Raw genomic sequence first — 13,202 nt, 5'->3', positions numbered from 1 at the left:
GGGCTGGTCATGTGTGGTGGAGCAAAAAGGCAACTCGCTGTATTATTATTATTATTATTATTATTATTATTATTATTATTATTATTATTATTAACAACAACAACAACAACAACAACTTTATTTTTACCCCACCTTTCTCCCCGGAGGGACTCAAGGCGGCTAGTAGTAATAGTGTGTAGAGTTTCAAGGAGGAGTTTGCTAGAGAGACCAGAGAACCAGGAGGAGATTAAAAAAAGATCTAGACGCTGTGCTTGGTATCCATATGAACAGAGAAGCAAGGAAAAAGGTGGATAGTCTATGGATAAGGCAAGAGCAACTCAGCACAGAATTCTGAAAAGGCAAGGCAAGGAACTGCAGCTGGGTTCTGGAAATCTAAGGGGTTGTGGAGGTCTTACCTACAAGACAAAAAGTGGGTGAAGGTAGCTTGTTGAGCAACAGTAGATTCAAGGGCAGGGTAAGAGAAGTTAGCATTTTAGTGATTTGCCTAGGTAACCAAATTGCTTGAGGCCAGAGAGTTGTAACCTCACAAATAGGGCTGACATAGTGGCATCATCATTTGGGATTGTGGGACAGCAACCACTGTGGTACATAAGCTATGACTGAGCATATTTTTTGCCATATTCGTCTTGGGACTTCCAGTACCATATCTTTTTATTTAAATATAAAATGTAATTTATATCCTTACACATAATTACAAAACATTAGAAGATACAAATACAGACATAGCTAACAAATGTTACAATATCTTTTACTATACACGCTTACAGGCTTTAAGGCAATTTCCAGAGCTGTCACTGGAGGAAGCAGCATCCAGGGCAATGATGTCATGAGGTCACAATATTGTGACATTACTTCCAAGTTCCACTTCCTAGAAGGAGGTGCTGGGGATAGTGACCCCTTTCATGTGGCACCCAGGGCATTTGCCTAGATATACCTCTGGCCATTTCACACCTGCATAGGCAAACCTTAGTTTGCAGATAGTGTGTACTCAACAGGGAGCTGCAGCCAGTCCCAGATTGTTGAATGAATATGATCATCACATTTGCAAGCATGCATTTGTTGCACTCACATTTTTAGAGATGCACTTAAAGCATCTTCAGTGTACACATACAGAACATGGTATGTGAAGTGGCCCCTAAGCTATTCAGGGTTTTGCTATGCAAAAGTGTAGATCAAATCTTGACTGATGATAAATTATTACTCATTTCAATTAAAAAATTGTCTTTTTCTTTTATTTACATTCAGAGCAAACCATGCAGAAGTTCAGGAAACAGTGCAGGATTTGCCCCACCTTTTAATCTAGTGGTAGTATTAGCCCATGCAGTGTTTTGTAGTGATGAAAAAGCTGTGTATATTTGTATTTAAAATGGAAGATATTAAAGGTCCGCAGTTGATGCTGAATAATGTTGTCCTGGTATCATACTCGGTTCACTCAACTGTTGCAGTCCCTGATGCCATAGGCTGTGTTCTAATTCTTGTCTTCTCTTTAGGGTTCTCCTGGAAATCGTGGCTTTCCGGGTCAGGATGGATTAGCTGGTCCTAAGGTGAATAGTGTATTTGTTGCCTTCCAAATTAAATGAAGTAACAAATGTTAAGGGGGTAGGGTGTGTGTGTGTATGGGGGGAATTTTAAATTCATTTTTGTATTTGCATTCACTGTGTTGGTTGTGGTATTTTAGTAGCTAAGACAAATGGAGTTCAAAGAGACTGAAAGGAAAATGGTATTCCAGTCCCTGTTGAGTGAAAAAAAACAGCATTCTTTCACAGGCTTGAAATGTTGAGTTTAAAAATTTCCAATCTCAAATGTTCTTTCACCTAAGCCCTATTAGAGCCCATTCCTATGCATGTATACTGAGAAGTAAGTCCAATTATTGTCAGTGGGGTTTACTCTTGAGTTAAGAATGGCTAGGATTTCAGACTTAAATAGGAATGCCTCACAGAAGCTAATATCAGTAGTTTTTGAACGGTTAAAATACCCAGTTAGCTCTCAGGAAACTGAATCTAACAGCCCAATCCTATCCACACTTTCCTGGGAGTAAGCCCCATTGACTCTAATGGGACTTACTTCTGAGTAGACATGCATAGGCTTGGGCTGCAAGTCAGTAACAACATTAGAATCCATTGATTTCAGCCTGATGTGGATAGTTCTGTAACGAAAGTGCTTCTCTTCTTTGCAGATTTAGGGTACAAATACACTACACATTTAACCCATTTGTGTCCGGTCCACAGGTGAACACCTTTGGTCTCTGTTGCATATATGCAATGTTGGGCAGAAATGGCTTAAAACTAGCTTTGAAATCCATTTAGCTGTCATGAATTCCTTTAAAGAATTTGAGAAATGTTAGTTTCGCCAGGGTTGTGCGAATGTCTTCAGGCCCTTCATAGAAGTAGAGTTGTGAAGTTTCTTATGAAGCCATGATAACTAAACAGGTTGGGAAGTAGTTTAAATTTGTAATGTAGACATGATTAGAATTGGACGGTAAACAATGGGTCCAAGTAGAATAAGGAACGCTTTTCCTAGTATCCCCTCAAATAGTCTTCAGTTAACGTATTTCTTGCTTCCTCTTCCCTGAATAGGGTGCTCCTGGGGAACGTGGACCTCCTGGCCTTGGGGGTCCCAAAGGTGCCACTGGAGATCCTGGACGTCCTGGAGAGCCTGGCCTACCTGGTGCTAGGGTAAGATGTAAAACAGAATGTTGATATGGGTGATTCTAGAGACGACAAAGCTACAAACTCTCACCTCAGCATGGGGGGGAATGTTATTCACCTGCCCTTCAAATGCATTGACAATCTATATAATTTTGCTAAGCTAGATTGTAAAATGTATAGTACATCTGACATACAATATATATCTATTGATGGAAAGACTTCTCTTTGAGTGAAAGCCCATCCTTTACCATTTCTGCACTGCATGTGTGATCACTTGAAGAGTTGGGTCTGAACTGTGATGTTTTTATTTTATGCCCTTGCAACAAAAAATGTGGGAGAGGGGTTTCCCATCTGTTGCTGATTATTTTCAAAGAGTCAGAGATGAGGAGAAACTGCAAGGATCACAGTAAATGTTACCAAAAATGTACAATCTGCGTCTAAAAGGACAGTTTCATGTCTAGCTCCTTTCTCACTCTGTAATCTATCAGAACCAACATGTGACTTGATACCATGATATTCTGGGTTTTCCCAACTCTGCTCTACATCATTGGCTACTACTGCTTATGGGTGGGGAAAACACAGTATGGTGTGTTGTTGGGTCATGAGTAAGCCCCGGTTGCATTGGGACAGGGGGATGGCGAAGCTATACATGTGCTTGCTATTTTGTAGGGATCTATAAATAATTGCCCCTTGAATAACTTCTCTGTGAATTGCCTCTTGCCAGTTTCTGTTCCCACTGGCTGGTGGGGGAGTTTGTAATATCAATCAGTTATTAGGTATAATTCAATTACACCATTTTGCTATTCCAAAAGAAAAGGGGGAAAAATGAGAAGAAATCAGGAATCAAAGATTCCCCCCTTCCCTTTGAGGACAGAACCTGACATGAGTGAATTCATAGAGAAATTATGTGCACACACACAATTTTGAAGTTGCCTGGGTCTTTTGTTGAATGGAACTTCCCTGTGATAGACATTATGGAATGATATTGACCATGGAGAAGGTCATTAATATAGTGCTTGTTAATTTAGCATTATATTACATTAAGTATAGAACCTGCATTTTAATTCCTCTTGCAGCTAATTGCTGAAAAGCAAAGCCTCAGTATTGCTTAAATGCTTTAGTTTGGAAACTACTCCTAATTCCACATGAAACTTTATTTTTGCAAGTCTCCCCATACAACAGCAGATGGCAGTAGCAATTGAATACAAGTATGCCTTCAAACTTTGGACTGGCAGGACTGGATAGCATTTAGCATTTCTTGTTCCTTGCATAATGTGCTGAATGCTTCTCTCATCTGTAAAAGCAGAGAAACTTTACATTGAGCATAATAATCTCCCATCCACCCATTTACAAAATTCAGCACTCTCTCCTCCATCCAGGACAATAATGGACAATTCCTTTCTATCAGGCATTCTTCAATTAGGACTGCTACCTTTCATGACACAGGAGATCTTGCCATTGACTGCATTTCCTTCATTCCCATGCTATGAAATGAGCTGGAGTCCTGTTATGCTGTGAGAAAAGGAGGATGGGCAACTTGACTGCAGCAGCTGCAAAAGGAGGGGATCAGACTCTGTTTTCCAATCCTCTCTTGAATGGCAGGCTTGGGCACTCCAACTGCTGCAGCATAGTGCAATTTACAGACAATCTAATTTTATTGTTATTTTAAAATCACACACTCTGCATTTTCTCTGAAGAGTTCAGTGTGGCTTATTTATGGCCCTTATCCAGGAGGTTTACAGGGTCGGGTCAGCAGGCGAACTGCATTGTGTGGGCATTTCTAATTCTGTTTAAAGGTGACATGTTTCAAATTAGTTAAACCCAGATTAAGAGTGTCTGATGAGAAGTATGAAGCAGGTTTCATGCTACCTCTTTCATTATTCTCAGGTAGCACTAGTATTGAACTTTGGCCATAGCAAATTCAATATGGGTATCTCATGGTATTGTAATGGCTGCTGACAGCAATTTCTTTTGTTAGATGAAAACCTGACTAATAGTGAGGTAGCTAGTTAATATTCCTTAATGATTAGTAGAATTTGCTTAATGGGGCCCTAGAACTTCTCATTGTTTAGGGAAGTGGGGATTGTGTGGTGTAACAGTATATTACAAACAACCAGTCAGCAATGTCAGCTAATTCCTAATAATTTATCCTAGAAAAAATAAACTGGGATATAAAATTTGTTTGGCCAATATCTTTGCTGAGCCAATAACAGAACTGATTATTGAGTCAAGCAAAAGGTATCCTCTGAATCCTTTTTTGGTCATTTTTGGTTACCATCATTAGTTTTTAGTTTTTCATTTAAAATTTCATACACACTTCATTGTGGGCACAATCCTAACCAGGTCTACTCAGAAGTAAATCCTATTTTGTTGAGTGGGGTTTACTCTCAGGAAAGTGTGGTTAGGATGGCAGCCTGTTACACTTTGCATTCTTTGCTTTCAGCATAACTTTAAACAGCAATTTTCCCATTTCTCTATATTCTGAATATAGAGATTCACAAACTTCTGTGGAGAAATGCCTGAGCAACAACAAGGAAACTGATTAAGGAAACATATGAACTGCTTTTCTTCTTTCCCATACTCCTAGGGTCTCACTGGTCGCCCTGGTGATGCTGGTCCTCAAGGCAAAGTTGGTCCATCTGTAAGTGTTTTTCCTCATCTTTTCTCACTATAGGGGAATTAGTCTTCAGGAAAGGAGTGACAGCTGGAATGCGGAGGCAGGAAACAGTGGGTTGGTAAGCCATTTTAGGAGAAGACTGGTATGTGAATATGGAATAAGGAACTGCAAGAAATAGATGGGCACAGAGTTATGGGGGCAGTAGTAATGTTGCATTTGGATTCAAAGATAGTATGGGCAAAGAAAGTGGGTATGGAGTTTCAAAAGATGCTAAATGAAATCTGGGATATTGTGAGTTGAGGAAAATGCTGAGTCTATTTATATGAGGAATATTGCTGAGTAATGGATGGGTATTAATGCTGCATAGCTTTTCAGAATTTCTAGGAATTTTCAGAATTTCTAGGAATTAGGTCGCCTCCTCTGATAGAAAAGGCCACAAGAGTTGAATAAACAGTACAATACATACCAAGCTTTTGTTGGTTTCTCAGAGGCTAACAATGAGTTAGGTTCCAAAGGAACTCTGACAAGGCCAGACACCCACTTGTCTTAGTGAAGCACTTTCAGCAAGGTAGGCTTACACAAGGGGCACATTCCTTGGCTTGCTAACATTTGTAACAAGGCATGTATGTTTTTGAACCTCTTTACAGGGTGCCCCTGGTGAAGATGGACGACCTGGCCCACCTGGTCCTCAGGGTGCTCGCGGTCAGCCGGGTGTCATGGGTTTCCCAGGCCCAAAAGGTGCTAATGTAAGTAAACTTGCATGCAACAATTATTGACAATATGCCTAAGCAATAGTACATGGAAAGTTATGAAAGGAAATGGGAAAGGGGCATACCATGGAATAGCTGTCCTTGATAACTGGCACAGTAGGAAGCATGCTGTCAAAGGGAAATGGCCCAACCTATACTATTCTGCTTATCTTCATTGTCTGTTATTTTCCTCTTAATGTCTCCTGAAGCCCCTTGCTCTCCCTCCCTGGGCCACTGATCCTGTCAAACCATACACACTGCTTATATCAATAGAGAGAGTTGAATGGAGGAAGGCTGACTAATAGAGCTTTCACTCCTCACTAGATGGAATGTTTTCCTTTTTACTTGAAGCTCATTGGTTGCCTTTCTTGTTTTCTTTCCATCTAGGGTGAAGCAGGTAAAGCAGGTGAGAAGGGACTTCCTGGTGCTCCTGGTCTAAGAGTAAGTGGGACTTCGAATATAGTTATTCCTTCCCATTCCGATCTGTATATAAAGTTAACTCATCCCCTAACAGAAATATCTCAGTCTTTCCCTGCTTGCTTGAAAAAGACCCAACTCACTCACTCACTCACTCACTCAGCTACTTACTGATAGATGATGTGCAGCTTTGCCTGTGTGCAGGAGGATACAGTACTCACAACAACAAAAAAGTTACTGCAGATGCAGCCTTAAACCCAGACATATTGTACATATTGTACTGTAAACCCATCAAAACATATAGTGCAATGTCTACCCCCAAATGGACCACTTCTCCTAGGGAGTTTTGCAAATGCCCAATGCCTGGCTTAATCTCAATAAAACAGTTAAGATAAGATTTGGTACCTGAATTTGCTCTCCCTGGTGTCATGTTTCCCTTTTGTTTCATATCTGTTGGATTTTAGCCAGCTGGTAGAGCCTGTGTTGTTTTTTAATCCATGTACAGCACCTAGAAAAATGTACCATATGAGCTTTATACTTTATGAAGATGATAATAAACGCGCTTACTTTATGGTCATAAAATTTTCTTATTAAATGCTGCTGTTGCAGTGTGCTCATCTTAAACACATCTGACAAACTTCTAATCTCATTCCTATCAAATATGTTATGCCTGTTAAACAATTAGAATGTAAAAAATATTTAGAGAAGGGTGCAGAGTATTGAACTATTGAAGGATCAATATTTTTCTACAACCGATCAAGAATTACTAGACACAAAGGAAACCTCAATAAACCTATGCATATACATCAGAAGCCACATAACATGGCATGAGTCATTGGGGTCCCCTTCCCCTGTAGAAAGTGTCACACATGCACAGGATACTCCAGTACCCACAGATATGATTTTGAAGTATTCTGTGCATTCTTGTAGCTTTGTTGTAATCATCAGGGCAGTGGGTGAATAGTTCAGTGGGATGAAAGTATCCACCAGAATATGATGGAACAGAAGGAATTGTAGACTGACATTTTCATTCAGTTTGGGAAGCTTCTAAATTCTTGTTCTTTTTCAGGGCTTTTAGCACAGATTGCTCTACAAAGAGTTTGTATTGCAAATAGTGAAGTTGGAGGATCTCTTCGTTAATTGGGGCCAGGGTGCTCTCTAAGCAGGAATGGAAGCAATATACATTATTTCATATGCAATGGTCTATGAGCCCAATCCTATCCAGTTTTCCAGCGTTGGTGCAGCTGTGTCCATGGGGTGTGCACTGCATCCTGTGGTGGGGAGGCAGTGGCCAAGGTCTTCTCAAGGTAAGGGAATATTTGTTCCCTTACCTCACGGCTGCATTGCAGCTACACTGGTCCTGGAAAGTTGGATAGGATTGGGCCCTAGGGCCGTTACCATTTCTGCTAATAGCATCAGAAATTAACCCATTTCTGCCCAGCCTACAGCTGTACACATTTGATCCCCACTGCGCATATGCAACATTGGGCAGAAATGGCTTTACTCAACCATATCCTCTTGCTACCTCCTTAAAGTGTGGGACATTTCTATTTGTGGGACACATTGTTAACCAAGGCATATCCAATATTTATATATATTCAATGTAGCATGCATTTCTTTTTATCATTAGGGTCTTCCTGGCAAAGATGGTGAAATGGGAGCAAGTGGACCACCCGGACCTGCTGTGAGTATTTGTGGTCTCTTCTGATTTTCTGGAATATGTGGTCTATAGACTGGGTAGATAAAAACATTCCATAAAAGTGGGAAAACTGAAAACCTGCATTTTGCTAGGCAAAAAAATTGCATTTTTTTGGCTGTTCTGCTGATAACCAATGAGATAGTTGGTGGATAAACGGGAATAAGCAGGATATAAGTACCCTATTTATAAGGAGACTTTACACATTTTATCCTGATAAAAGGATAAAATTTTCCTTTTGGATAAAAAGGAAGTATCTGTCCTGTTGCACGGGATTGTTGGGAATACAACTCATTGCTGCTCATTCTCCTTACATGGAAAAGTTCTGTACTATTAATGCTGAAGCCTCAGCCCTAGGACTTGAAGGCACATTATCTCATTCTTGTGAACAGTGAAGTTTCCCAATCTTCTCTGTGACCAAAGAACCATCTTCCATGCCCTGCTTCAGCACTTTGCTGCACTGTTTCAGGAAGAAATCTGAATTATGAATGGAATGACTAACCTAACCTATTTATAATACCCCTGCTAACTGGGTAAGAGGCACTTTTTCAAGTGGATGCTCCTATTTTTAGCAGGGGAAGAGTAATTGGCCCACCTAACCCCAGCAGTGTCTTTTCTAGTGGCTGTCTGCTGGTGTTCTTCTGCATCTTTTTAGATTGTGAGCCCTTTTGGGACAGGGAGCCATTAGTCATTTGATTTTTCTCTGTAAACCACTTCGTGAACTTTTAGTTGAAAAGCGGTATATAAATACTGCTGTTAATAATAAATAATAATAATAATGAATGAGATGGAGATGCAGAGATGGAGATTGTGGCTTGCTTGTCTGTTCAGAGAGTTGAAAGTAAATATGGTAGGAGCATCTTTATCCCTCATGGAACACAGGTCTGCTTTTATCTGAGTTCAAGATTTTGTATCTATTCAAAAATCTGCAGAACCTGCTTGGCTAGAGATGACAGTGGAAAGAAAGGAATGAATGTGTACACCTTGAGGAAATTGTGCTTCTAACATAGTACCTTAAATTCTCTGAAAAACTATTGTCAGACTTTTAGACCACAAGAGCATGGATTCCATGTAGTAACCATTTCTGGCTAATGGGGAAATTTTTGTGTATGTTCTCCCTTCTGCAAATGGCCGGACCGGGATTGTTTTGTTTTTTAAAATCTTCTCAACTTTTATAGAAATTTTTATCTTACTGGAAACTTTTAAGAAGATTTTTAAAGTTTTGGGCAGCTTCAGCATTTGCATTTGTTCTATGCAAAAATGTTTGTATATATGCATCAAAATCTCCATGCATAATATTGTACATGTGTTTTTTATGCTTTTTACTTCCAACCATGGCCTTGTATGTACCTGAAAATATTTAAGATTGAAGTGTTAACATATTTCTACTTATGTTTCAATTTGTATTTTGGCTTAGTATGTCCTACATGTTGCTATGCCATAAACCACCAATCTTATCTACCTAAGAACATAAGAACAGCCCCACTGGATCAGGCCATAGGCCCATCTAGTCCAACTTCCTGTATTTCACAGCGGCCCCACCAAATGCCCCAGGGAGCACACCTGGTAACAAGAGACCTGCACCCTGTTGCCCTCCCTTGCATCTGACATAGCCCATTTCTAAAATCAGGAGGTTGCACATACACATCATGGCTTGTACCCCATAATGGATTTTTCCTCCAGAAACTTGTCCAATCCCCTTTTAAAGGCATCCAGGCCAGATTACATCACCACATCCTGCGGCAAGGAGTTCCACAGACCCACCACACACTGAGTAAAGAAATATTTTCTTTTGTCTGTCCTAACTCTCCCAACACTCAATTTTAGTGGATATCCCCTGGTTCTGGTGTTATGTGAGAGTGTAAAGAGCATCTCCCTATCCACTCTATCCCTCCCATGCATAATTTTGTATGTCTCAATCATGTCCCCCCTCAGGAGCATCTTTTCTAGGCTGCCCAAAACTTTAAAAATCTGAGCCTCTTTTCTAGGCCTTTCCTCATAAGGAAGGTGTCCCAGCCCAGTAATCATCTTAGTCACTCTCTTTTGCACCTTTTTCATTTCCACTATATCCTTTTTGAGATGTGGCGACCAGAACTGGACACAATACTCCAGGTGTGGCCTTACCATTCCAGATTTCTTACCTTCCAGATTTGTACAACGGCATTATAATATTAGCCTTAAACGGCATTATAATATTAGTTTTGTTCTCAATACCTTTTCTAATGATCCCAAGCATAGAATTGGCCTTCTTTACTGCCTCCGCACATTGGGTCAACACTTTCATCGACTTGTCCACCACCACCCCAAGATCTCTCTCCTGATCTGTCACAGACAGCTCAGAACCCATTAGCCTATATGTGAAGTTTTGATTTTTTGCCCCAATGTGCATGACTTTACACTTGAAACACACCTGCCATTTTGCTGCCCATTCTGCCAGTTTGGAGAGATCCTTCTGGAGCTCCTCACAATCACTTCTGGTCTTCACCACTTGGAAAAGTTTGGTGTCGTCTGCAAACTTAGCCACCTCACTGCTCAGCCCAGTCTCCAGGTCATTTATGAAGAGCACTGGTCCCAGGACAGGTCCTTGGGGTACACCGCTTTTCACCTCATACCTACATACACCATCCCTTTTTTCAGTCCCTACGTGAAGAGTTCCTTAGAATACCTGTCACTGAGCACCTTTCTAGAACATAAACATAACTTAAGAAGAGCCCCGCTGGATCAGGCCAAGGGCCCATCTAGTCCAGCTTCCTGTATCTCATAGTGGTGAGATATCTGTGAGTGTATCTCACAGTTCTACATTTTACATGACCAAAAACCAAGGTTTATGTCTGAAGCTTACATTTGATAGAGGACTGCTGCCAAAACACATGAAAAATGCAGTGAGTGAATTGACACTGCCTTGCATCTCTACACTACTTGGTTGGAACACATTGGAATACACGACCTTCCCATGCTGCGTAGATGATGGGATGTGATTTTTTTTTTAAGGTCACATCTTGTCTGCCATTAATAAAACTGAGGAAAGTTAAAATGTAAGTCTGCAATCTTATGCACACTTTTCTGAGAGTAAGCCCCACTGAATACAGTGGGACTTACTTCTGAGTAGATATGCATAGGATTGCGCTCCAAGAAAACTAAACTTGTGTCTAGGTAATGCCAGACTGAAATTCATCTTTCAGGAGCTGCAACCACATCATTAGGCCTGCACTGAATCTCTTTTTCTTTCTCAGGGGCCAGCAGGTGAGAGAGGTGAGCAAGGTGCTCCAGGACCTTCTGGATTCCAGGTGAGCAGAGCAAAACATTTGTGCTATATATATATAATTCTCCACAGAGTCAGTCCTCCAACTCTGACAACTGTCTCTGCTGGGGCAGGAGCAGCATGCGTGGACATGTGAGCTTAAATTGGAGGGAGGACAATTAATTAGACAGTTAATCATAATGTATTTCTGTCAGAATGATCTGAGATTGCCATATAATGGAGTTGTCTTTCTGTCCATCTACCAAAGATCAGTCCATGTCCTCCATACTTTTATATCTCTTGAGTAATTGTTTGCCACACTGTTATCTGGGTTTCCAGATCACAGAGAGCTCCAGGAAGCTTAAATTTTCTTCATTATGTTCAACCTCCTCATTTCATTAGATCCCCTGTACATCCCAGGGTCAGGTGCTTTATTTTTGGAAACACTGAAATAAAATATTTCAGCTGAGTTTGTGGGGATAAGAGCAGGTGTACTGGGGTTATACAGGAGACTTGGGTGAGTGGATATATCTTTGTTCAGGATGTCTGGGAAGCGGTATGTCCTTCCAAAGAATTTGTCTCCAGTAACTCCAATATTTGAGCAGTGATACTGTGTTTCCAAGTGCCTGATACCAGACTTATTTTATGTTTAATAAGAAGTTTGTGATAACCCATTTAGTTCTGGAAGTTTCCCTTATTGTATTGACCATTCTGGTCATTTGGCAGGATGCTGCTTCCCCAAGAGGAACTATGCTAACACTGAAATATATCTTGCTTTCAGGGACTTCCAGGGCCCCCAGGTCCTCCAGGTGAAGGTGGAAAGCCAGGTGACCAGGTATGTAAAAGAATGGATTGCAGCCCCCATTGCACACACAGGTGCATCTCACCCTGGACTGGAGCCTTTTCTGTTTCATGTAGTTCTAAAGTAGTTCCTAAATAAGGAGGAACATACTCAGGCAGGGACCACTGGTTTGAGGTATCGAAAAGTTTCTTTTTGGAGCCATCCCTTCCAGATGCACTAGCTAAATGTTCAGTAAGATAAAAGAGGAAAGCATAGCAGAAACATATTAAATTTTAAATAAGCTTCCAGAATGGGCAATTAATGATTCAGACTAATTGTTAGGGGAAAGATGGGTTATCCATTATTGGAAACTCACAAAACTTTGGCACAATAAAACTCTACAGTGGTACTCATTTGTGCGTGTCTTGCTATTGTCGTAGGTCACAATTCAGTGTGACACATTTTTTAGTCCATTGATTTCAGTGGACTTGTAACTCTGTACTGGATTGTGAACACAGCGTGCATGCCTACCCCTCAGATTAGCTGGTTTAACTCCTGTCTGCTCAGGAGATGTGGAAAGATAGAAAAGTAGATCTGGTTGTTAGGCTTGTAGGCTCTCTCTTTCTCCTTCCCTTCTAACTCTCATGTTTTTTTGCTTTCAGGGTGTTCCTGGAGAGGCTGGTACTCCTGGTCTTGTTGGCCCCAGAGTGAGTAGTGTACAATCAAAATGTAGCATCTTTGTTTAAACAGACTATTTTAGAGCAAAGCCATGTTCAGGGAACAGCTACTGGTCCTTTGCTCACCTTGAGCAGTTTCTCTAGCTCTTACAAGCTCTATCTCTCTCTTTTCCAGGGTGAACGTGGCTTCCCAGGTGAGCGTGGATCACCAGGCTCCCAAGGCTTGCAGGGTCCCCGTGGGCTTCCTGGCACTCCTGGTACTGATGGACCCAAAGTAAGTTGCATTACTTTTTTGCATTACTTCCTATTTTGCAGTTCAGGCTTTCCCTTTCCTTCTCTAGCAGCTACAAGGCACAAAAAAGTTCATGATCTCTGA

The 13,202-nt window shown here is 40.9% G+C and overlaps 1 protein-coding gene across 1 annotated transcript in view; it reads left to right on the top strand.

Annotated features, from left to right (window-relative positions):
* The window catches only part of COL2A1 (collagen type II alpha 1 chain), a 96,794-nt gene that overhangs the window by 48,253 nt on the left and 35,339 nt on the right, over positions 1 to 13,202 (top strand). Inside the window, exons 23-32 of the mRNA XM_066618472.1 lie at positions 1,491 to 1,544; positions 2,577 to 2,675; positions 5,236 to 5,289; positions 5,913 to 6,011; positions 6,402 to 6,455; positions 8,062 to 8,115; positions 11,361 to 11,414; positions 12,150 to 12,203; positions 12,812 to 12,856; positions 13,002 to 13,100. Coding sequence (XP_066474569.1) covers positions 1,491 to 1,544; positions 2,577 to 2,675; positions 5,236 to 5,289; positions 5,913 to 6,011; positions 6,402 to 6,455; positions 8,062 to 8,115; positions 11,361 to 11,414; positions 12,150 to 12,203; positions 12,812 to 12,856; positions 13,002 to 13,100 — 666 coding nt within the window. The remainder of the gene's footprint in view (positions 1 to 1,490; positions 1,545 to 2,576; positions 2,676 to 5,235; positions 5,290 to 5,912; positions 6,012 to 6,401; positions 6,456 to 8,061; positions 8,116 to 11,360; positions 11,415 to 12,149; positions 12,204 to 12,811; positions 12,857 to 13,001; positions 13,101 to 13,202) is intronic.

Source organism: Tiliqua scincoides, chromosome 2 (assembly GCF_035046505.1).
Source record: "Tiliqua scincoides isolate rTilSci1 chromosome 2, rTilSci1.hap2, whole genome shotgun sequence".
NCBI lineage: Eukaryota > Metazoa > Chordata > Lepidosauria > Squamata > Scincidae > Tiliqua > Tiliqua scincoides.
This window is presented reverse-complemented; position numbering and strand designations above follow the sequence as displayed.